The sequence below is a fragment of the Microcaecilia unicolor genome, chromosome 5 (genome assembly GCF_901765095.1).
Source record: "Microcaecilia unicolor chromosome 5, aMicUni1.1, whole genome shotgun sequence".
NCBI classification, from domain to species: Eukaryota; Metazoa; Chordata; class Amphibia; order Gymnophiona; family Siphonopidae; genus Microcaecilia; species Microcaecilia unicolor.
The window spans coordinates 59,045,971-59,071,984 of NC_044035.1; the positions used below are offsets into that span (position 1 = coordinate 59,045,971).

At 46.6% G+C, this 26,014-nt stretch overlaps 1 protein-coding gene across 1 annotated transcript in view; it reads left to right on the plus strand.

Moving 5' to 3' along the window:
• The first annotated feature begins 455 nt into the window (after positions 1-455).
• Positions 456-26,014, plus strand: part of FANK1 (fibronectin type III and ankyrin repeat domains 1) — a 126,383-nt gene continuing 100,824 nt past the window's right edge. Inside the window, exon 1 of the mRNA XM_030204800.1 lies at positions 456-509. Coding sequence (XP_030060660.1) covers positions 497-509 — 13 coding nt within the window. The 5' untranslated portion in view covers positions 456-496. The remainder of the gene's footprint in view (positions 510-26,014) is intronic.

The following is a 26,014-nucleotide window of genomic DNA, read 5'->3' on the forward strand; positions in this document are numbered from 1 at the left end:
GACTTAGGTAAGTGTAACCTGGAAATAAGTAACATACAATTCTAACAAAGTAAAATACTCATATAACATTAAAGCATAGTAAACCATGAGGTGCGTGCATGAAAAATACTATTCCCAATGACATGTTGCCAATGCTTCTTAAATATTTCCTAATTTGAAGGGTATTTCCCCTGCTTCTCCAGTCCCCAGGCAGCCTCCTATTTCGCTGCGCAAAAAAAAGTATGAAATGGCTTTTCAGCTACGCTACGGAGTACATTGAGCACTGCGTCCACTGTCCACAGGTCGCGATAGTTTACTCCGCCCTTTGTGGGACCATCCTGCTGTTGTTTCCATGGGAACGGCTGAGCCGCGTCAGGCGTTTCAAATCACCGGCCGCGAGCGCAGACCGAGATTGAGAAGCTCAGCTGTCAGCTCCAAGAAGACCGCGGGCACAGCTGAGTCAGAAACTGCTTAGTTCCTTACGGAACTTACTAGCAGCGAATTAGGAGAGGACTTCATGGATCACTTGGGTAAGAAATGTAATAAACAAATAGTCTATATGCTAAGGATGACTTTTATTTTCTCACAGAGAAAAAAAAATGAACAGTTCATTAAAACTTTCATTTATATTTATGCTTAACACATTAGAAAGTGAAGTATCCAAACTTCTTCCCAGACCGTCTCCCTGAGGCTGCTTTCAGTGGGGAAAGCAAACAGAGCCCATGAAATTCTTTATAAACCCTCTGCATACTGGGTATGCCCATGTGTGTCCTGACTCCTGAGACAGTTCGGGGGGGGGGGGGGGGGGGGGGGGGTGGGGTTGGAGGTGGAAGTTTTTGTGAATGGCAGGCTGTTGTGTGGGTTGATTCTGGGAGTGGGGGCAGTTTGTAGGGTGTGGGGCAGTTGTGAGGGGGAGATTTTGGGGTCATGGGGCAGTAGCAGCTGAGTCAGTTTTGGGGTTGGGGCAGTTTGTGGAGTCATGGGGCAGTAGCAGTAGTGTCAATTTTGGGGGTTGGGGTAGCTGCAGGGGATAGTTTTGATGGGTGGGTATTTTGGTAGGAGTCAGGGCAGGTGTAACCACTAGGCAGATTAGGTATCTACCTAGTGCCACAGGCTTGAGGGTGGGGGCAGTCAGTGTTCCCTCTAAATCACGTGCGTGTGTGCACATACATGGGTCAAAACTCAAAAGCAACTGCATGCACAAAATTTTTGCTTGCTTTCTTTATTGTGAACATAGGTTATATTGCACAAATTGAGTTGAAACAGAAAACTTAGGCACATGGGCCAGCAAAAATTAGGGAGAACATTGGGGGCAGTAGAATAAGCACCTACACAAGTATACTTTTCTTTAATTGCTCTTGGGCTTGTGAGTTTGTGGTATGGCTCTGGAATATTTTACTTTGGTGATTATGCAGTATATTCAAACATATATATTTTGTTTGAGTGAGTGGGACTTAGTTGCAGTACCCCCACTCCACTCTTTTCAATCTCTTGCTCATCCTGTGTTCTGGAATTATCTCCCAGAAGCCATTAAGTTAGAGGGACATTTTGCGTTTTAGGAAATTGGTGAAGGAACATTTATATACCATGGCTTTTGGGGATAGCTTGAGCCTGTTTTTTTGTGGCTGATAAGCTGACTAGAGGAGCTGTGTGTGGTTGGTTTATGGTGTGAGATGGACTGATGGTAAATTTGGTTTTGTATTATTGTATAGTTTTAAGTGTTGTGTTATTATATTAGATGTATTATTTTCTATCCAGTCAATCAGCCTATGGCAGTCATTGTTTTTTTTTTTAAATGCTGACTGCGTCAGGAAGAATTAGCCCCAGATATTCCATGCTGGGCTATGTACGGGCACTGACTTTGAATAGCCAAGGCTAATTCATACTGCATAGGTTACCCGGAGCTTGTGTGAGTTCCAGCTAATATTTACCGGGATCTGTATAAATACAAAGCATTTCCTCACTCCCCCTGATCCTGATCTTGCTCTCCCACCTCTGTAGGCACCCCAAGCCTACCTTTTTAATCTCTGGTGGTCTAGTAGGGTCTCACAGGCAGAAGTGATGCCCACTCCTGTCTGGCATGGATCCTTGCACAAACTGGCTGCCACAACCTCTAGCAGGCTTGGTCTGGGGTGTGTACTGCAGGGGCGTAGCTACAATTTCAGCCCAGGCCTGCCCAGCGCCAGCCCCAGCTCCCATTGCCGGCCACTGCTGCTTTTCCTGTTGAGCAGCAGGGCCGGCGCTACAAAAAGAAGAAGTGCTAACGCTAAGGACGAAAAATGTTTTTTAAAAAAAAGCACGGCACCGGCAGGCACTGTCTAGGCAGCCTTGAGGCATTGGCTGCTGGCTCGCAGGCTCCTCCCATCTCCTACATCACTGCCCCTGGAGCGACGCAGGGGCAGTAACGTAAGAGACGGGAGGAGCCTGCAGAGCTAGCAGCCAATGCCTCAAGGCTGCCTAGACAGTGCCTGCCGGTGCCGTGCTTTTTAAAAAAAACATTTTTCGTCCTTAGCGTTAGCGCTCTGCTCAGTCAGCTGAGCGCTTCTTCTTTTTGTAGCGCCGGCCCTGCTGCTCAACAGGAAAAGCAGCAGTGGCCGGCAATGGGGGCTGGGGCTGGTGCTGGCATGCAGGGCGGGCCTCGAGGAAAAGAGAAAAGAGAGAAAACAGATGGAAGGATGGCAGAGAATGAGGGAAAACATGGAAGGATGGGGAGAAAGGGGGAAAACATGGAAGGATGGGGAGAAAGAGGGAAAACAGATGGAAGGATGGGGAGAAAAGAGGGAAAACAGATGGAAGGATGGGGAGAGAAAGAGGGAAAACGGATGGATGGGGAGAGAGACTCTGGATGGAAGGATGGGGAGAGAAAGAGGGGAGATGGATGAAAGGATGCAGAGAGAAAGGGGAGAGACTGGAAGGATGTGGAGAGAGAAGGGACACAACAGAAAATGGTAGAGAGATACAGAGACACTAGTTAGAAAGAGGGAGAGAGAGACATTAGATGGAAGGATCAGGAGAGAGGGTAGATGGATGGAAGGATGGGGAGAGAAAGAGGGAAGACGCTGGATGGAAGGGTAGGGAAAAAGAGGTGACACTGGACGGAAGGATGCAGAAAGAAAGAGGGGAGACTACTGGAAGGATGGGGAGAGAAAGAGGAGAGCTGCTGGATGGAAAAGGGGAGTAGTGAAAGACTGGAGAATAAGAGGAAGGGGCATGGGGAGAACAAGGGTGAGAAAAAGATGAAAAGCCATAAGTAGATGAAGGAAATTAAAGAATGGATAGTAAGAATGAATTAAATCAGGACAGAGAGAGAGAGAGGCAGAAAAATATTGAAGAAAGCAAAGAAAAAGGAGAGAAAAATGACAAATGGCCAGGAAAACCTGGCAGAAGAGTTAAGCGAAAACGAAGGAAAGCAGAATCTAGAGACTGGGAGCGACACAATGAGAAAAAGTAAATGGCCATACAAGAAAGGTAAAGAAAATAATTTTATTTTTAATTTAGGATAAAGTAATATGGTACCTGTGTTAATGAAGTTTCAGAGACCAATACTTCCTTCCTTAGGTCAGGCGAGGATACCATTAACAGCATTATATTGACCTGAGGCAGGAGGTTTTGGCCTCTGAAAGCTCACTGAAAAGGATGTTAGGCTATTTATTAAATTTTCTGAAATCTGATGTACTGAAAAGCAGCACTTTACCCTGCGTGACAAATGCATCTGATTAGCGTGACTAAATTTTGCTGGGGGAGGGGGGGGGGGTAGAGAGAAAATTTTGTGCCCACCCACTTTGGGTTCAGGCCCATCCAAAATTGGCAGTCTGGCTACGCCACTGGTACTGCCTTTGGAGGTGGGAGGGAGGGGGATTGGGGATGGATGGTGGTGGGTTGGGGAGGAGAAGAGGAGGAGGCCCAGGAATCCCTTAGTCCGCTACTCACGAATTAACTGTGCATTGGCCAATATTCAGACTGGTGCCCAGTTAGCTTTGCAGCTAAAGTCAGGACAGCCTTTTTTGCTGTCCTAACTTTAGCTGTTTAATTAACTGGTTAGTGGTGTGAATATCACCATTAACCGGTTAAGTACCAGCTATTCCTATACATTACCCCAGTACTAACTAGACAACACAGGGACAATTAGTGGTAATATTTAGCACATTGTCCAGTTAAGTGTCACTGAAGATCACTAGTTAGGTGGCCACATGCAATTTAACCGGGCACAAGACCTGCCTGGTTAAATCACTTTGAATATTGGGCAGTATGTTTCTTTGCACCCTGCTTAGTGCTGGAGATGGGTAGGTTAGAAATATTTTAAATGGATAAATATTGGAAGAAAAATTGTGGGTGGTAAGAGAAATGGTTATATTTCCACAACTAACATATTTTAAAATTTTGGGATATTTGTATTTCTTTGAGGACAAGCAGGACAGTGGTATCCTTACATTTGGGTGATGTCATCCCGATGGAACCCAGTGCGGACGCTACCCAAAGCTCTGACTTTAAAAGGTTTTTGGTAGCAGCTCCACTGTGCATGCGCAAGTGTCTTCCTGCCCAACATGCGAGTGCAGGACCCTCGGTCGTCTTTTTTACACAGAGCTAAGAGGTCATTTTTTATGACTCTCAGTGCTTCTCCTTTGCGTTTTTTGTGCCTTCCTGTACAGGTTTTTTTGTAGGCTAGTTTACCTATTCCTTAGTGTCCCTCCGGACTGGCCCAGAATGTGACTGATGGGTTGTGCAGTCCTTCCAGCAGGTGGAGACTCAGAACTCTGATTCTTGAGAGAGCCAATAAAAGCCCTGGCCAGCTATAGCTAGATTCAGTATTCTCAGTCTCCAGCAGGTGGAAGTAGGTGGGTCCTTTAGTCTCCTTCCCTGTCTTTGTCGCTTGTCTGTTCTGGCTATTTAAATAAATATCTAATACAGTGGAGAGATTATTTAGTTAGTGTTAAGAGAGATGAGGTTTGCTTTTTCCATTGTTTCTGTGCACCGGTGTCTCTTGCCTTTTGAAGAGGCTGAGGCCCATGGGGGGGGGGGTCTCCCTTCAGCCTTAGGGGTGTTATACTCAGGAGGCCGAGTCCCTCCCCTCCAGTTCCTCCCTTTTTTCCTCCTTTCAGCGCTATACGCTACTGAATACCGGGAGTGTACCTCAGCCTCTTCGGGACAACAGTGCTTGAGAGTTGAGAGAGGCAGCTGCGTTAAAAAAAAAGAAAGAAAAGTAAAACAACAGTTGAGTGTGTTTAAAAGCAGTGAATGAGCAGAGCAGCTTTGGTGCCGCCTGTCTTTGCAGTGGTTTTGGTTTTTGTGCTGGCTCCAGTGTTGTTTGGTGTGCACTGCTAATTTAAAAAAGAAAAAAAAGAGAGGCGCTTTTGTGTATCATGCCATGGTGGTTTTGGTTGTGGCTGGTTCCTCTCGCTTGGCTCCCATTGCGCCAGCTCAGCCAGTTTCGGGAGTTAGTGTGGGTATTCTGGTGGCCCCCATTTTGGCAGGAAACTGTCATTTTCTCCTGCCAGGTTGCTTCAACAGATCGGCCTTCTCATACTGTGGAACAATCTGCAGTAGCGCAAGAGCACTCGGGTAATCCGGAGGGGGGTTTCCCTCCGGAGTTTGTGCTTCAGATGTACTGAGCCTTTATGTTAAAGAAATTGGGTCCCACTTCATCACCTTTAGGAGGTGGTTTAGGGAAGCAGGTAGAAACAAAAAAAAAAAAGCTCCTGGGATCTGGAGGAGGATTTGGTCTGATCCTGATCAGGAGATGCCCTCTCTTTAGGAGGATGATTTTTTTAGGAGATGAGCAGCGTTTGGAGGGCTCACGTCCTGTGGACTTGGAGGTGAATTCTTTGCTCCCAGGGGAAGATCCTTCAGTGGTGAGAAACTTTCACAAGGAGGACTTACAGGAGCTCATCTCATTAGTGGCTACTACTTTGCATTTTGAAGATGAGCAACTTATGGCCATGGAAGGCCATAAAGTGGACCGTCTGGTTAAAGGCATTAGACGCTCAGTAGAACCGACCCTATGCACCAGGATATTAGGAATATCATCCAGGCACAGTGGGAGGTTCCGGATTCCTCTTTTCGTCCGGCTAGATCTATGGTGTGGCTCTATCCGGTTCCTGATGCAGATAAGTCCCTGCTAAGGCCTCCAGTGGTAGATGCGGTAGTCTCAGCTGTCATACGGTCCGGTCCGGTTGATGGAGGCACAGCTCTTCGAGATGTTCAGGAGGATCACCGAATTGAGTTTCTTTGGAAGAGTGGTTTTGATGCCTCCGCCCTGGCAGTGTGGGTCCTTAATAGCTAGGGCTTGTATTCATTGGTCTGAAAGAGTGCTGGATATACATTTGGATGATTTGTCGTTGATTGACATGGTAGTGGCAAAGATTGAGATGTGTTCTACGTTTCTGGCAGATGATTTGTACAATTTCTTAGGACGTTTTCTAAATCCATGGCCTTAGGCGTAACTGTGCAACGTTCTCTTTGGCTAAGAGATTGGTCTGCAGATGCAGCTTCTAAATCCAAGTTGAGTACACATTTTGGGGTTCTTTCTTATTTGGGGATGAGTTGGACAAGTTGGTCCGCAGTCTTTGCGATACTAAGGTTCCTCGCCTTCCGGAAGATTGTCCTAGAGCATCAGGTTGCTCCTCGCTTTCAAGTTGTGGTCAGGGGCGAGATTTTCATCATTACAGGACAGGTAGAGAAGCTTAGTCTCATTCCCCCCCCCCAGAACTCAGTCCTTTCGGGTAGCTCATAGAAGTGGCAGGGAGGCTGGAGCCTCTTTCCAGTCACCAACCTGTCCAGCCCAATGAAGGTGTCCAGGTCCAGCCTCTGATTCCTGTAGGAGCTTGCTTAACACAGTTCTGTTGGAGGTGGGCCCGGATTACCTCCAATCAGTGGGTGTTAGAGGTTATTCAAGATGGGTACACATTAGAGTTTATGCGGCCTCTTCCAGATGCCTTTCTGGAATCTCCTTGCCATTCTTGTGTCAAGGTGGGTGCGGTCTGGGGCACTGTAGCAAGGCTTTTTGATCTGCAGGCTGTTTGTCCTGTTCCCGCTTTGGAGGTCAGGCAAGGTCGTTATTCCATTTACTTTGTAGTTCAAAAGAAGGAAGGGACCTTCTGTCTGATTTTGGATCTCAAGACAATCAATCGGGTGTTCAAAGTTACAAGTTTTCGTATGGAGAATTTTTGTTCGGTCATAGTGGCTATCAGGGCCGGAGAGTTTTTGACTGTGCTAGATTTAGTGGAAGCATATCTGCACATTCCAATTTGGCCCATGCACCAGCGTTTTCTTCGCTTTACGGTTTTGGGCAGGCATTTTCAGTTCTGGGCTCTGCTGTTCGCGCTAGCTACGGCTCCACGCATGTTCCCCAAGGTTATTGTGGTAGTGGCTGTGGCACTCAGGAAGGATGGTATTCTGGTTCATCCTTATCTGGATGATTGGCTGATCTGAGTGAAGTCGTATCAGGAGAGTTTGCAGATCACGGACCAGGTAGTTCGGTTCCTTCAATCCCTCGGTTGGGTGGTCAACTCCCTCAAAAGTCTCCTAGTACAATCTCAGACTCTCGAGTACCTGGGGGTGTTCAAGGTTGCATGTTCCTCCCTCCTAAGAAGAATGCTCAAATTGCAGTCTCTAATTCAGACCTTTCTGCGCAGGGCTGTTCCATGTGCAAGGGATTATCTTCAGGTTTTGTGCTCCATGGCGGCTATGATAGAGGTAATGCCTTGGGCCAGGGCACTCATAAGACCTCTACAGATCTCCCTCCTATCCTGCTGGTCACTGCAGAAGGATTCCTTGCAAGTGAGGTTGTCTCTGTGGGCTCGGGAGCGAGGCAGCCTTCGTTGGTGGCTTTGTTCGGCCAATCTAAACAAAGGGATGCCTTTGGACATGCCACACTGGATAGTGGTCATGACAGAGGTCTTTGGTCTCCGCTGGAAGCATGCTATTCGATCAACCTCTTGGAGACCAGAGCGATTCGGTTGGTTCTGGAAGAGTTTTGCTCACAGTTAGAAGGCGAGTTGGTGCCTATTCAGTCATAACGAACTTCCGAAAACTACTGAAGACCCATCTCTTTAACAAGGCTTACCACAAAGATCAACCAATGTGAATATACATAATTCCTCCACACATAGTTAGAACTGTCTTATAATATCTGCTTGTTATACTACTATCATGTCTTATCATTATCATGTTACCAAAGATTCTTCTGTAACACTAAACGCCCATTTTCTACTATATTTCCACTACTCATGATGTATTGTAAGCCACATTGAGCCTGCAAAGAGGTGGGAAAATGTGGGATACAAATGCAATAAATAACTAAATAAAATACAATGCTACAGCGGTAGCTTATGTCAATTGGCAAGGGGGGACAAGGAATTGTCAGTTGCAGCAGGAAGCAGCGAGGCTCATGTTTTGGGCGGAGATTCATCTGGCCGCCATCTTGGCATCGCATGTAGCAGGCACTGTGAACGTTCAAGCGGATTTTCTCAGTCGGCACACCCTGGACCCGGGAGAGTGGTCTCTCAGTGCACAGCGTTCCAAGAGGTCATGGATTGCTGGGGACTTCTGATCATGGACTTATTGGCCATGAATCTCAATGCAAAGGTACCCTGTTTCTTCAGTCGCAGAAGGGATCTAAATGTGGAAGGTGTGGATACGCTTCTACAGCCTTGGCCATTGTACCTGCTCTATGCGTTTCCTCCTTGGCCTCTTCTAGAACGTCTAATCCAACAGATCAAGGCTCACATGGAGGGGTCAGTGATTCTAATAGCTCCAAACTGGCCCCATGGTATGCCGACCTCATGCTTCTCCTAGTCGAACCTCTGCTCCGGTTTCAGGAGTTTCCCAATGTGCTAGTTCAGGGCCTAATGGTTCATCGAGACACAGCTTGATTTTGTTTTACAGCTTGGGCCTTGAACGGGCTACGTTGATAAAGAGAGGATTCTCCCTCCAAGGTCGTTTCCATGATGCTCAAGTTATGGCATCGGTCAACTTTTCTGAATTATATTTGAACTTGGCGGATTTTCGAGGCTTGGTGTGCAGATTGGAATATTGCTCCATTGCGAGCTCTGTAGTGGAGATCTTGGACTTTTTGCAGCACGGTTTTGATAAGGGTTTGCTTAAGGTACAGATTGTGGCCTTATCTTGTTTTTGGGACGCGTTAAAGGCAAGCTGTTGGCTAGTCATCCGGATGTCTCTCGGTTCTTGTGGGGCGCAGGTCTCATTTGTCCTCCCTCTAAGAGCATTTTCCCATCATGGGACCTTAATTTGGTTCTTTTGGCACTTACTAGGTCTCCCTTTAAGCCTTTGATGTCATGTTCTCTTAAGGATTTCACTCTCAAGACTGTATTTTTGGTGACCATTGCTTCAGCTAGGAGAGTATCGGAGCTGCAGGCTTTTTCCTGTAGGTCTCAGTTTTTGGAGTTATCTAAAGAGCGAGTAGTATTACGTCCTGTTCCTTCATTTCTGCCTAAGGTTATGTCGCGTTCCCATCTGTCTCAGTCTTTTTGCCAGCGTTGGGGTTTTCCTCCGGCTTGGAGGACTAGCAGAAGTTCCGTTTTCTTGATGTCAAACTGGTCCTTAATCACTATTTGAAAACTATGGAGGACTTTCATTGTACGGATCGTCTTTTCCTGCTCATTGGTGGGTCCCGTAAGGACTAGTGACTTCAAAACCCACCATTTCCAGGGGGCTTAAAGAGATGATTGCTTTCATTTACCTTCTGTCTGGGAGGCCTATTCCAGATGGGGTCAAAGTCCATTCTACTTGGAGGCAAGCTGCATCTTGGGCTTAGCGTTTTTTGATGCCGCCTTTGGAAATTTGTAAGGCAGCCACTTGGTCCTCTTTACACTCTTTTTCTAAGCATTACAAATTGGATGTCAAGAAGCCATTTCTGGTGCGCGTGTTCTTATGGCAGGTGTACTGGGGTCCCTCCCTTAGGGGTATTGCTTTGTAACTTCCCATCAGTCACATTCTGGGCTGGTACAGAGGGACGCTAAGGAAGGAGAAATTAGTTCTTACCTGCTAATTTGCTTTTCTTTAGTCTTTCCAGACTGGCCCAGATCCCACCCTGTGATGCTTGATCTATAACACTGAAGAGGTCAGAATTTTTTCAGTTGGAGCTGCTTTGAGATTTTGCAGTTAAAAAAAAAAAACTTCAAACATGAAGGGCATGTGTGATGAATGTGCTGCAGCTTTGTTGGAGTTAAGAGGCAGATATTCAAGTTTCCCCAGTTGCACAGAAACAAATGGTCTTTCTTCCTTTCTTCTTCTGCTTGGTTAAGATAATACTGAATCTAGCTATAGCTGGCCAGGGCTCTTATTGGCTCTCTCAAGAGTCAGAGTTCTGAGTCTCCACTTGCTGGAAGGAGTGCACAACCCATCAGTCACATTCTGGGCCAATCTGGAGTGACTAAAGAAAAGCAAATTAGCAGGTATGAACTAATTTCTCCTTTTTCTTCATAAACGTCTAGTTCCCCCCCCCCCCCCCCTTTAAGTACCTGAATATATGTAAACCGCTTTGAATGTAGTTGCAAAAAACCTCAGAAAGGCGGAATATAAGTCCCATTTCCCTTTCCCTTTTATTTTTATTAGTGTTTATGGCATTTTAAAGTTTTCTTTATTGCTCGTGGCTCCAGAGGCCCTCTTAGCCTGGAGCACCAAGCTCAATTTGAGGTAAGCCCCTTTTCCTTAGTGTCCCTCCAGACCGATCCAGAAAGATACTGATGGGTTTGGATTCTGAAATGCCTTACCTCGAGGAAGACCTTGGTATAGAAGAAACAGATTTTTCTGAGGAAGTTACTTCTGCAGATCCAGTATCAGACACTCTCCTACTTGGTGAGGATCCTTCTGTAGTATGAATTTTTCATAAGGAGGATTTGCAGGAGCTCATAGCTTTGGTCTCTTCTACATTCAACTTTGAGGAGGATTCAGTAGTCATTCAAGAGCACAAGGTGGATCTTTTGGTAAAGGGCATTAGGAAAGCTAGTAAAACTTTTCCTATGCATCAAGATATCAGAGATATCATCCAAGCACAGTGGGATGTACCATTTTGTCTTTCAAGGTCTATGGTTCAACTTTACCTGGTTCCGGATTCAGACAAGGCTCTTCTTAAACCTCCTGTAGTTGATGTGTGGTTTCTGCTGTTACCAAGCACAATACTGTCCCTGTTGATGGAGACACGGCACTGAAAGATGTACAAGATCGGCGTATGTAATCTCTTTTAAAGTCTTCTTTTGATGTTTTGGCACTCGCTTTCCAAGCAGCTATCTGCGGTTCTCTGGTAGCCAGGGCTTGTTTTTGAGGGTCTGAGTGAGTTTTAGATAAGTCTTCGGATGACTTCTCCTTAGTGGACGCTGAGGTGACTAACATAGAATTGGGCTCAGTTTTCTTAGCACATACATTGTATGATTTATTGAGGGCCTCTTCCAAGTCTATGGCTTTAAGTGTTGTGGCCCATCATTCTCTTTGGCTTTGAGGCTGGTTGGCTGATGCGGCTTCTAGTTAAACGTCTAGGGAATACTAAAGTTCCTCGACTTCCTGAGGATTGTCTTAGGCCGACCGGTCACGGCCTTCTTTTCAGGTGGGGATATGGCAGATATTTTCATTGGTTTCAGGTGGGCAGAGTAACTACTAGTCAAAGGTTCGCTATTTTCAAAGGTTCCAGTCCTTTAGAAGTGCCCAATGTGGAAGTAGAGGTGCAGGTACTTCTTTCCAATCCCCTGCTCGTCCGTCCCAGTGAAGGTTTCCAGGCCCAACCTCCACTTCCAGTGGGAGCTCGGTTAGCTCAGTTTTATTGGAGCTGGGCCTAAATTACTTCCGATCAATGGGTTCTCGAGGTTATTCGTGATGGGTATGCCTTAGAGTTTGCACGGCCGCTGCCAAAGGCTTTCCTAGAATCATCTTGTCATTCTCGTCTAAAGGCAGGAGCGGTCAGGGTCACTCTGGAAAGGCTTCTTGTTTTACAAGCGGTCTGTCCTGTTCCTTCTTCAGAAATAAGAACAGGTTGCTATTCATTTACTTTGTAGTTCCAAAAAAAGAGATCTCAAGGCGGTCAACCAGATGCTCAAGGTCACCAGTTTATGTATAAATAGTAAAAAAGGCCCGTTTCTGTTTGAAAGGAAACGGGCACTAGCAAGGTTTTCCTCTGAGTGTGTATGCTTGAGAGAGTGTATGTGAGAGTGACTGTGTGAGAGAGGCTTCTGTTCCTGCTGCTGTGCATTCCCCGTGTTGTGCTGATTCGCTGCTCCCTGTATCGTGGCTCCGCCCCTCTCCCTTCTACTGGCCAATCTGGTGTGGGTTGTGTGACATCACTATTATCTACTCCAACTCCAGACCACCTCCAAGGGATCCACGGTTCCAGACAGCCTCAGAATGTTGGAGGTGAGAATTATTATATAGGAAAACTCTTCGTTCGGTTATTGTGGCTGTTTGATCAGGAGAGTGTCTGACGGCTCTAGATTTGACAGAGGCTTATCTGCATATCCCGATTTGTCCTTCGCACCAAAAGTTATTTTTTAATTTTGCAGTTTTGGACCAGCATTTTCAGTTTCAAGCTTTTCCTTTCGGTTTTGCTGCGGCTCCTCGTACCTGTACGAAGGTAATGGTGGTGGCAGCAGCAGCTGTCAGAAAAGAGAGCATTCTGGTCCATCCCTACCTGGATGATTGGTTTATCAGAGCAAAATTGTATCAGGAAAGTGTGCAAGCCATGGAGCAAGTAGTTCAATTTCTTCAATGACTTGGTTGAGTAGTAAGCCCTCTCAAGAGTTGTCTGGTGCCATTTCAGACCCTCATTTATCTCAGAGTTTCCTTCAACACTCTGCAAGGCTGAGCATTTTTGCCTCAGAACAAAATTGTCAAACTTTAGGATCAGATATGGTTCCTTCTTTGCAAACCGGTACCATGTGTGAGAGATTATCTTCAAGTCATGGATCCATGGCGGTAACAATTGAGGTAGTTCCTTGGGCCAGAGCACATATGAGGCCTTTTCAGAAGTCCCTTTTGTCCCGTTGGCTTCCGCAGACAGATTCTCTGACTGTCAAAATGATTCTCAGGACCTGAGAGCGAGGGAGTCTCTGTTGGTGGCTTTGGACACAAAATCTGTCCAAGGGAGTTTCTTTAGACCCTCTTCAGTGGGTCATGGTGACAACCGATGCCAGTCTCAGGGGCTGGGGAGCTCACTGTCTGGGACATATTACTCAGGGTCTTTGGTTCCATGAGGAGATGTCCTTCTCGATCAATCTTTTGGAAACAAGAGCAATTCATCTGGCTCTACAGGCATTCTATCATCTACTCAAACACAGACCCGTGTGAGTTCTCTCAGACAATGCGACAGCAGTGGCATACGTCAATTGTCAAGGAGGAATGAGAAGTCATCATCTAGAACAGGAGGCGGCTCTTTTCATGTCTTGAGCGGAGCTCCATCTCTTGGACCTGTTAGCCTCTCATGTGGTGGGGACATTGAGTGTTCAGGCGGACTTCATCAGTCATCACACTCTAGACCCAGGAGAATGGGAGCTCAGTGCAGCAGCTTTTCAGACAATTCTCAGTGGGTGGGGATTACCAATCATGGGGCTGATGGCTACAGTGCGCAACTTCAAGGTGCCTCAATTCTTCAGTCAATGGAAAGATATCAAAGCAGAGGGCATACATCCTCTTCTACAGCCGTGACTGTCAGAGCTTTTTACTGTGTTTCCTCCATGGCCCCTCTTAGGGCTGCTCATTCAAAGGATTGAGAGACACGCAGGTCTAGTAATTCTGGTAGCACACAATTGACCTTGCAGATCTTGGTATGCTGATCTCTTATGTCTCACAGTCAACTCCATTCTCAAGCTTCTGGACTGAATAGACCTTCTAGTTCAGGGGCCGGTGATTCATCTGGGTTGATTTTGTCTTATGGCTTGGCTCTTGAAAGGGCGCAGTTACCACAGAAAGCTTATTCCTCTAATGTCATAGTTACGATGCTTTGTTTGCGACATTGGTCAACTTCTCTGAATCAGCCAACACACACAGAAGGTATACCTCCAAACTCCAAACCAGCCAACACACACACAAGGTGTGTAAAAATAAAAATATATATTCTTTTATGTATTGGTTATCACAGTTGTATGCTTTCTGCATAATATTCATATGTAACATGTTTTTTTTATATATATTATTTTTTTATCATAGATAATCTCAGCAGAGTGCTAAATGCTTGGTAATTTGATCTACATGATTATTATTTTTTACATCGAAAATCAATAGGTACGTTCCTTTTTGTACACATTTTTGACCTTTTTATTTTATTTCACATTAAAGGATATATTGTATTTTGCAAAGATATATATGTTTTGTTTGTGTTTAGTATCCATTTGTTTTTATTGATTTTATATTTATGTTTATCTATAGACCCCTGACGCAGGCCGTTACGGCCGAAACACGTTTCGTGTCGGGTTGTTGTGTTATTGATTTCAAATAAAGATCTTGTTTAAGAAGACACCACGTGAGAGAGGACTTTTTTGGATCCACTGTTTCGTTCAACTTCTCTGAATTACATTCGTACTTGGCGTATTTTTGAGGCTTGGTGTGCTGATCGATCTTCTTCTCTGTTTTGTGCGTCAGTGGTCCAAATCTTAGATTTTTTACAGGAAGGTTTTGATAAAGGCTTAGCAATTGCTTCGCTTAAGGTGCAGATTGTGACATTGTCTTGTTTTTGAGGTAGAATCAAAGGGAAGTCTTTGGCTAGTCATCCAGATGTCGTTCACTTCCTTTCAGGTATGGGGTTACTTCGTCCTCGGTCTAGAGCGATTTTTCCTGCTTGGGACCTCAATATAGTTCTCTCAGTCCTTACTAGGCCGCTTTTTGAACCTTTAGCGGCCTAATCTCTGAAAGATTTGACGCTTAAAGTGGTGTTTTTAGTTGCCATTGCCTCGGCTCGTCCAGTGTTGGAATTACGGGTGTTTTCCAGTAAGTCTCCTTTTTTTGGAGTTTTCTAAGGAACGGGCAATTTTGTGCCCTGTTTCTTCCTTTCTTTCTAAGGTTTTGTCCAGGTTTCATTTGAACCAGTCGGTAGTTTTAAGTATGCTACGTTCATCTTCAGGGTCAGATGAACAGTGGAGTTTGTGAAAACTAGATGTCAAGAGACTCCTTAAGCATTATGTGCAGACTATGGAGGATTTCAGACAATCAGATCGTCTTTTCCTGCTCATTGGAGGTGCCTGGAAGGGTTTAGTGGTGTCTAAGCCTACCATTTCAAGATGGCTAAAAGAGATGATTGCTTCCGCTTATCTTCTATCCAGAAATCCTATTCCAGAAGAGGTAAAAGCTCACTCTAGACAAGTAGCATTGTGGGCTGAGCGCTTCTTAGTGACCCTTTGGACATATGTAAGGCAGCAACGTGGTCTTCCTTGCATTCTTTTTCTAAACATTACAGACTGGATGTACAATGTTGTCAGGATGCAGTTTTTGGAACAGTTTTTGGAGTGGAGGAGTGGCCTAGTGGTTAGGGTGGTGGACTTTGGTCCTGAGGAACTGAGTTCAATTCCCACTTCAGGCACAAGCAGCTCCTTGTGACTCTGGTACAAAATAAGTACCTGTATACAATATGTAAGCCGCATTGAGCCTGCCATGATTGGGAAAGCGCGGGGTACAAATGTAACAAAACAAAAACAAGAGTCCTTATGGCGGGATTATTAGGGTCCCTTCCTTAGTTATACTGCTTTGTTACTTCCCATCAGTATATTTGGGATGCTAAGGAAGGAGAAATTAGATCTTACCAGCTAATTTGCTTTCCTTTAGTCCCTCTGGACCACTCCAGAACTCTCCCTGTACTGTGATTTCTTGAGCATTAATTTCTGTCTGATGCCTTAAGAACAGTGTAATTTAGTATTGTATATTAGTTTTACGGGTATTGAGCTGCTTTGAGCATTTGTAGTTGGTCATTATTAAAAAAAAGAAGACTTGCATACTTGCCTTACCCTCGGTCTTTACAAGGGTCATCTATCTATCTATCTATCTATCTATCTATCTATATCTGTTTTCAATGTCTGTGAGGCTTCACCTGTTGCCTATTTGGCTTTACCAGTTGCACAGAAGTTAACTTCTCATCCTTTCTTTCCTGCTCTGTTATGTTAATACTGGATCTTACTGTAGCTAGCCAGGGCTCTTATTGACTCTCACAAGAGTCAGAATTCTCAGTCTCCACCTGCTGGAAGGAGTGCACAACCCATCAGTATCTTTCTGGGCCAGTCCGGAGGGACTAAAGGAAAGCAAGTTAGCAGGTAAGATCTAATTTTTCCTTTACCACCACCCTCTGTCATCTGTCTGTCAACCAGTTTCCAATTCAGTTCACCACTCTGTACCAATAATCTCTTGTGATTTCATTTCATTTGTTACATTTATATTCTATCATATACAAATTGTTCTAAACAGATAGCATACATATTTAAGATAAAATCTGATTTTGGGTTAGTCCTGGATTTCTGACCATCCCATCCTGGTACATTAAGGGACTTGCAGCACACTGATTTCAATGGGCAGGATCAGGCACTACTAACCCCACAAAACTGGGACTGGCCAAAACGTCTCCATCCTGGAGCTGGATAACTTGGCATATATATATACATAAGACTAACATGACAATACAAAACAAACAGATATGCAAATCAATAAAACATGAATTTTCTTTCCTGGCTTTAGTCATCTTTATTTTGTGCTTTCATAAATTGAAATGTCTATCTCTGAAAGAGCCTACAGAAAGGTGCATTAATTGTATCAAATAGATACTCGATTCTGTTTTTATTGTTGAAATATAATACATTCTCTATACTAGTGGGTTTATTCATTTCACCTACCATCTTCATAATCTATAATGTAATTTGTTTTCAGAATGATTTCAAATGCTAACTTACATTGTTGAACAAAACCTATATAAATCATTATAGACTTTTAAATTATTTTAGACAGTCAGAAGACCTGAAATTCTTTGAGAAGCACGCTTACCATTCTCACAAATAGGTAGACGATCCGCATCACCCGGGAAACGGTACAATAACCAGCAAAAATTTTTCGAGAGCATGCTGTACTCGCTCCAGAAGGCTTTTGAAATTTTTTTGCTGGTTATTGTACCGCTTCCCGGGTGACGCGGATCGTCTACCTATTTGTGAGAATGGTAAGTGTGCTTCTCCTCAAAGAATTTCAGGTCTTCTGACTGTCTAAAATAATTTAAAAGTCTATAATGATTTATATAGGTTTTGTTCAACAATGTAATTTAGCATTTGAAATCATTCTGAAAACAAATTACATTATAGATTATGAAAATGGTGGGTGAAATGAATAAACCCACAGCGTGACTGCTTCTCCTCAGTTCTTTTTTTCTCCACAGAAGAAGCAGCAGTATATTTTTCACTTCTCCTCACATGCCCAGGAAAAGCCTTTCTCGTGCCTTTCGTTGCAGTTTTTTGTGCTTCTTTTTTCTTCTTTTACCATTTTTATTAAAAAATGAAAAGAGTTTCCCTTATTTCTTAGTTATTTTTCCCCTTGTTTACGTTTCCTTTCTTTTTTGCAGCGGGCCATTTTTAGGCCTACTCGGAGGGGTATCTTCTTTTTCTGCCTTTCCCTCTTTTTCAGGCACAATCGCGACTTTGGATTTTGCCAAAAATCATTTTCCCTTCCATATCATCGAAGACTCCCAGTGGCTTCAAGCGTTGCTCCCGGTGCAACCGGGTACTGATACACATTTGCAGTGCTTTTTTTGTAGAAAAAAAGGTGCCGGTACTCATTGTGGGCGGGGTCACCACACATGGCACCGCCACTATTATAGCCACACCTACATTAGCCACACCCCTTTTACCAGCCATGGCGCATATAAACAGACATCATTGAAAATATTATACTAGTATAGGAGAAAAAATAATGTGATTTTTTTTCATTATAAATAATTTCTGTAAGCTCTTACAGCTCCGGTATACCCAGTGCAAAATAAGACAAATTCCAAACACTAAAATGAAAATAAAATGATTTTTTCTACCTTTGTTGTCTGGTGACTTTGTTTTTCTATCCATATTACTACTACTACTACTATTTAACATTTCTAGAGCGCTACAAAGTGTACGCAGCGCTGTACAAACACAGAAGAAAGACAGTCCCTGCTCAAAGAGCTTACAATCTAATAGACAAAAAGTAAAGCATTTAAATTTAAAATATTTAAGCAGTCAAGCACAAGAGAACAGTCACAGAAGGACAGAAGATGTTGAAGGGTCCCAGTCTCTGATTCTGCTGCTCTCTATCTGTTCTCTTAACTCCGTTTCCAGGGCTTTCTTTCCATTTATTTCTTTACTTTCCTCCTTTCTTCTTCTTTTGTTGCCCTGCATCCATAAGTAAAAGCTGGGTCCTCCTCCATGGAATTGACTGGAGGAGGTATAACATGGATACAGCTTTTGCCTATTTTCTCCATCCATGTGCAGTTTTTCTCCTCTTCCCTTTCCCTCATCTCCATCCATGTGCATCTTCTTTTTTCTTTCCTCCCCTCCATTCATGTCCAGCACTTCTCCTCTCTCTTCCCCTCCATCCATGTCCAGCATTTCTCATCTCTCTTCCCTCCTCTATATCCATATAAAGCAATAATTCTCTCTCCCCTCTCCTCCATCCAAGTCAGCATTTCTCCTCTCTCCTAGCCAACTCCTCCATCCATGTCCAGCAATTCTCCTCTATCTCCTGCTCTCCTCTCCATCCATTTCTAGCATTTCTCCTCTCTCTCCTCTCATCCATGTCCAGCAATTCTCTCTTCCCTGTCCAGCGATTCTCCTCTCTCCCCTCCATGTCCAGCAATTCTCTCTTCCCTGTCCTCCCCTCCCCGTCCAGCAATTCTCCTCTCTCCCCTCCATGTCCAGCAATTCTATCTTGCCTGCCCTCCCCTCCATGATCAGCAATTATCTCATCCCTGCCCTCCCATCAATGTCCAGCAATTCTCTCTCCCCTGCCCTTCCCTCCCATGTCCAGCAATTCTCTCTCCCCTGCCCTTCCCTCCCATGTCCAGCAATTCTCTCTCCCCTGCCCTTCCCTCCCATGTCCAGCAATTCTCTCTCCCCTGCCCTTCACATGTCCAGCAATTCTCTCTCCCTTGCCCTTCCCTCCCAGCCCATCCAATGTCCAGCAATTCTCTCTCCCCTGCCCTTCCCATGTCCAGCAATTCTCTCTCCCTTGCCCTTCCCTCCCATCCCATTGATTTCCAGCAATTCTCTCTCCCCTGCCCTTCCCTCCCATCCCATTGATTTCCAGCAATTCTCTCTCCCCTGCCCTTCCCTCCCATCCCATGTCCAATTCTCTCTCCCCTGCCCTTCCCATGTCCAGCAATTCTCTCTCCCCTGCCCTTCCCTTCCCTCCCATCCCATGTCCAGCAATTCTCTCTCCCCTGCCCTTCCCTCCCATCCCATTGATTTCCAGCAATTCTCTCTCCCCTGCCCTTCCCTCCCATCCCATGTCCAGCAATTCTCTCTACCCTGCCCTTCCCATGTCCAGCAATTCTCTCTCCCTTGCCCTTCCCTCCCATCCCATCCTATGTCCAGCAATTCTCTCTCCCCTGCTCTTCCCTCCCATCCCATTGATTTCCAGCAGTTCTCTCTCCCCTGCCCTTCCCTCCCATCCCATTGATTTCCAGCAATTCTCTCTCCCCTGCCCTTCCCTCCCATCCCATGTCCAATTCTCTCTCCCCTGCCCTTCCCATGTCCAGCAATTCTCTCTCCCCTGCCCTTCCCTCCCATCCCATTGATTTCCAGCAATTCTCTCTCCCCTGCCCTTCCCTCCCATCCCATGTCCAGCAATTCTCTCTACCCTGCCCTTCCCATGTCCAGCAATTCTCTCTCCCTTGCCCTTCCCTCCCATCCCATCCTATGTCCAGCAATTCTCTCTCCCCTGCTCTTCCCTCCCATCCCATTGATTTCCAGCAGTTCTCTCTCCCCTGCCCTTCCCTCCCATCCCATTGATTTCCAGCAGTTCTCTCTCCCCTGCCCTTCCCTCCCATCCCATTGATTTCCAGCAATTCTCTCTCCCCTGCCCTTCCCTCCCATCCCATGTCCAATTCTCTCTCCCCTGCCCTTCCCATGTCCAGCAATTCTCTCTCCCCTGCCCTTCCCTTCCCTCCCATCCCATGTCCAGCAATTCTCTCTCCCCTGCCCTTCCCTCCCATCCCATTGATTTCCAGCAATTCTCTCTCCCCTGCCCTTCCCTTCCCTCCCATCCCATGTCCAGCAATTCTCTCTACCCTGCCCTTCCCATGTCCAGCAATTCTCTCTCCCCTGCTCTTCCCTCCCATCCCATTGATTTCCAGCAGTTCTCTCTCCCCTGCCCTTCCCTCCCATTATTTCCAGCGATTCTCCGCCTCTCCCCTGCCCTCCCATCGACGTGCAGCGATTTTTCTGTCCCTCCCCTGCCCTCACCTCTCTCATATCCAGCGATTCTTCGTCCCTCAACGTCCTCCTTCACTGCCTGCCAGCCAGCGTCGGACTCAGAAGCGAACGGTGCAGGCAGCGATTGGCTGGCAGCATCGTAGCTTCCCTCTGCATGTCCCGCCTACAACTTCCTGTTTACGCATAGGCGGGACTTGCAGAGGGAAGCTACGACGCTGCCAGCCAATCGCTGCCTGCACCGTTCGCTTCTGAGTCCGACTGGCTGACAGGCAGTGAAGGAGGACGTTGAGGGACGAAGAATCGCTGGATATGAGAGAGGTGAGGGCAGGGGAGGGACGGAAAAATCGCTGCACGTCGATGGGAGGGCAGGAGAGAGGCGGAGAATCGCTGAAAGTAATGGGAGGGGAGGGGAGGGGAGGAGGAGAAAAAGGTGCCGGTACGCCGTACCGCTGCGTACCGGCACAAAAAAAGCACTGCACATTTGCCTCGGGCCTGACCATAGCCCAGCAAATAGTGTCCTTTGCCTTCCGTATGAAGAAAAGGACCCAAATTTCCTGAGAGGCTCAACGCGAAAAACTTTTTGGAGCTTGGTCCGGTTTTTGACGTCGGCATCAAGGGAAGCACCGGCATTGGGAGTCGAGGTAGGGATGGCTGCTGCGAGACCCCAGGACACTGGGAGCAGCAGGCCCCCCCAAGGCGATGGGAGGATTCAACGTTGTCCTTGTTGGCTTTGAGGAGTTTGGATGAAGTGCATCGGGTGAAGGCCAAGAAGCACTGACACTGATCTCCTTCAAAGCACGGTGCCAGGAGCTCCAGGATGCTGAGGGACTTGGCACCCGAAAAGCATCGACGCGGAGAGGACCGCTCCCCCTCCATTCAAGAGGTGCTGATGCATCTTTCTCCAAGTAGCCGAGATCCTGCTCCTGCACCCCAGGCTGTTCGACAACGTGAGCCCCAACCGGCCCCTCAGCCTTTCCAGATGGTGGCTCTTGTGGAGTGTATCTGGGCCTTGCTCCCAGAGCTTTCGGAGGGATTGATGCAGCGATGTGCATTGGCATCGGGGGTGCTTGCGCCTGCCATGCCTTCCACTCATCCCCGCCTGGCCCACAGTCCGCTGTGCAGCCTCTGGCGCCGCTTGCGGCCCCGGGGTTGATTGCCACCCAGGCCGGTACTCCGACATCAATAGAGGAAGCTTTGCTGGGGTCGAGCAGGAGCTGGCTCCTCAATGCCGTTCTTGAGGGCATAGGTCCTCAAAGTCGAGGCAGGCCTGGTCTTGGGCATCCCTGAGGGAAGTGCTGTCCGATACTGAGGAGGAACGCTCGTGGGAGTCGGAGGAGGACCCCAGGTACATTTCCTCTGATGAGGCCTATGGGATCCCTTCTGAGCCTTCCCCTCCACCTAAGAGGAGACAGTCTCTGCCAGAGAGCCTCTCCTTCACCTCTTTTGTGCAGGAAATGGCTGAGGCCATTTCATTCCCCATAGAAGTGGAGGATGAGCCCAGGACCAAGATGCTCGAGGTCCTGGACTACACCTCTCCACCTAAGGAGGCAGTGACAGCTCCTCTCCACGAGGTACTCAAGGTAGTCCTTGTCAGGAACTGGGCATCCCCTAAGCCTGTGCCTGTGGTTCCCACGAAGATTGATATCCAATATCAGTGGGTTGGTGAGGTCTCAGTTACCCCACGACTCCATGGTGGTGGATGCCATGCTCCAAAAAAAGCCAGGAGTACTAGAGACTATGCCTCAGCTCCCCCAGGGAGAGAAGCTAGAACCCTGGATTCTTTTGGGAGTATAACATATCAGGCCGCTATGCTCATCACCCGTATTCAATCTTACCAACTCTTCACAAGCGTTTACTTGTGGAACTCGGTGAGGCAGCTATCTGACTTGGTTGATGCGCTCCCTCCGGAGCAGGTGAAGCCATTTCACCAGTTGATCAAGCAACAGAAGGTGTATCACAAGTTCTTGGCCAGGGGTACTTACGACATTTTTGATGTGGCATCCAGAATCTCTGCCCAAGGTATATCAATGCGCAGACTCTCATGGCTGTGTGTTTCTGACCTGGACCATTCGGTCCACAGAGAACAGCGGATGACCCTTGCTGGGGGGTAATCTTTTCGGAGAAAAGGTTGAAGAGGTCACTGACCAGATCAAAAAGCACACTGAGGCTATGTCTTCTCTCTCCCGTTGGACGTCTTCTGCAGCTACCTCCTTATCCAGGAGGTTTTTTGATAGGTAGAAGAGTGCCAATGATACCTATTCTAGGCATAGGTACACTCCTGCAGCTCACCAGCCTGCTCTGAATCAGCCCCATCATGTTCGTTCTCATCAACAGCGTGTGCCCAAGGCCCCTGCTGCTCCCCAGCAAAAGCAAGGAATGAGCGTTTTACTGGCTCCAGCAGATCATAGCTGCTGTCAAAGTGTCTGTGCCAGATGACTTGCTGGTTGGGGGGAGGCTAAAGCCTTTTCACCAAAGGTGGCCTCTCATAACCTCCGACCGGTGGGTTCTTCAAATAATCTGTCTCGGATACATCCTCAATTTGCTTTCCAAACCTCCAAATTGCCCACTAGGAGCTCATTCTTTCAGCTCTCATCACAAGCAGGTACTTGCAGAGGCTCCGCCCTTCTAAAGGCCTATGCAGTCGAACCCGTTCCACCTAGGGATTCTATTCCAGTACTTCCTTGTACTGAAAAAGACAGGGGGATGTGTCCCATCCTAGACCTAAGGGTCCTGAACAAATTTCTTGTCCATGAAAAGTTCAGGATGTTTTCCCTGGGCACCCTTCTTCCCATGATCCAGGAAAACGATTGGCTATGATCTCTGGACTTAAAGGATGCATACACTTACATCTCAATACTTCCAGCTCACAGGAAGTATCTTCGATTTTGTTTGGAAATGTATCACTTTCAGTACCACGTGCTGCCTTTTGGCCTTGCGTCAGCTCCCAGGGTTTTTACAAAATGTCTAGCGGTAGTCGCAGTGTCGCAGACTGGGGGTTCATGTGTTCCCTTATCTTGACGATTGGCTGGTGAAGAGCACCTCAGAGGAAGGCGCTTAGGAGTAAGTGCAGAGGACTACTCGGGTGCTGGAAGTACTAGGGTTCGTTATAAACTACCCCAAGTCCCATCTCTATCCTGTTCAACAATCGGAGTTCATAGGAGCCCTGCTAAATACAAAGAATGTCTGAGCCTACCTCCCGGAGATGCGTACGGACAACCCTCTCTCCCTCGTGTCCAAGGTTTGGACATCGCAGCAGGTCATGGCTCGGCAGATGCTGAGATTATTGGGCCACATGGCTTCCACAGTATATGTTACACTATAGTACGTCTTCACATGAGATCTGCTCAATGCACCCTAGCTTCCCAGTGGTTTCAGGCCACAGGCAGTCTAGAAAATGTCATCCGAGTGTCCCCGGAGCTTGTACGCTCTCTTCAGTGGTGAACAATTTGATCCAATCTGACCTTGGGACTTCCATTCCAAATTTCTGAGTGCAAAACATGCTGACAATGGATGCATCTCTCCTGAGGTGGGGGGCTCACATATATGGGCTTCACACTCAAGGAGCGTGGTCCTTTCAGGAAACAAATATTCAGATCAATCTCCTGGAGCTCCGAGCAATCTGGAACACTCTAAAGGCTTTCAGAGATCGGCTGTCTCATCAAATTATTCTATTTCAAACAAACAATCAGGTTGCAATGTATTACACCAAGAAGCAGGGGACACCAGATCTTGCCCTCTGTGTTAGGAAGCCATCCAGATGTGGCTTTGGGCACACTGTCATGGCATGTTTCTTCAGGCCACTTATCTGGCAGGTGTAAACAATGGCCTGGCTGACAGACTGAGCAGAATAATGCAACCTCTCAAGTGGTCTCTAAACATGGGCATAGCCCGCAAGATCTTCCGAGTGTGGGGGAACCCCCTCGGTGGATCTTTTTACCACTTGCTCAACCACAAGGTCCCTCAGTTCTGTTCCAGGCTTCAGGCCCACAACAGACTAGCGTCAGATGCCTTCCTTCTTCACTGGGGGACAGGCCTTCTGTATGCTTATCCTCCCATATCTCTAGTGGGGAAAATTTGTTGAACCTCAAGCAAGACCATGGAACTATGATTCTGATTACCCCCTACTGGCCATATGAGATTGGGTGAATTGTCCTCTGAAGAATCGTGGAGGTTGGATTGTTTTCTGACCCTCATCTCACAGAACAAGGGGTTGCTTCTACATCCCATCCTCCAGTCTCTCTCACGGCCTGGATGTTGAGAGCCTAGAATTTGCCTCCTTGGGTCTTTCAGACGGTGTATCCTGAGCCTTACTGGTTTCCAGGAAAGATACCACTAAGAGGTGTTACTCTTTTAAATGGAGGAGGTTTGCCATCTGGTGTGACAGCAGGACCATAGACCCCCTTTCTTGTCCTACACAGGTCCTGCTTGAATACCTTCTACACTTATCAGAGTCTGTCTTAAGACCAACTCTGTAAGGGTTCACATGAGTGCAATTAGTGCTTATCATCAGCGTGTAGAGGGTAAGCCCATCTCTGGACAGCTTCTAGTTCGCTTCATGAGAGGTTTGCATTTGTCAAAGCCCCCTGTCAAACCTCCACCAGTGTCATGGGATCTCAACGTTGTTCTCGCCCAGCTGATGAAAACTCCATTTGAGCCACTGAATTCCTGCCATCTGAAGTACTTGACCTACATAAGTAATGCCATACTGGGAAAAGACCAAGGGTCCATCGAGCCCAGCATCCTGTCCACGACAGCGGCCAATCCAGGCCAAGGGCACCTGGCAAGCTTCGCAAATGTACAAACATTCTATACATGTTGTTCCTGGAATTGTGGATTTTTCCAAGTCCGTTTAGTAGCGGTTTATGGACTTGTCCTTTAGGAAACCGTCCAACCCCTTTTTAAACTCTGCTAAGCTAACCGCCTTCACCACTTTCTCCGGCAACAAATTCCAGAGTTTAATTACACGTTGGGTGAAGAAAAATTTTCTCCGATTTGTTTTAAATTTACTACACTGTAGTTTCATCGCATGCCCCCTAGTCCTAGTATTTTTGGAAAGCGTGAACAGACGCTTCACATCCACCTGTTCCATTCCACTCATTATTTTATATACCTCTATCATGTCTCCCCTCAGCCGTCTCTTCTCCAAGCTGAATAGCCCTAGCCTCCTTAGTCTTTCTTCAAAGGGAAGTCGTCCCATCCCCGCTATCATTTTAGTCACCCTTCGCTGCACCTTTTCCAATTCTACTATATCTTTCTTGAGATGCGACGACCAGAATTGAACACAATACTCAAGGTGCGGTCGCACCATGAAGCGATACAACGGCATTATAACATCCTCACACCTGTTTTCCATACCTTTCCTAATAATACCCAACATTCTATTCGCTTTCCTAGCCGCAGCACCACACTGAGCAGAAGGTTTCAGTGTATTATCGACGACGACGACGACACCTAGATCCCTATCTTGGTCCGTAACTCCTAACGTGGAACCTTGCATGATGTAGCTATAATTCGGGTTCTTTTTTCCCACATGCATTACCTTGCACTTGCTCACATTAAACGTCATCTGCTATTTAGCCGCCCAGTCTCCCAGTCTCGTAAGGTCCTCTTGTAATTTTTCACAATCCTGTCGCGATTTAACGACTTTGAATAACTTTGTGTCATCAGCAAAT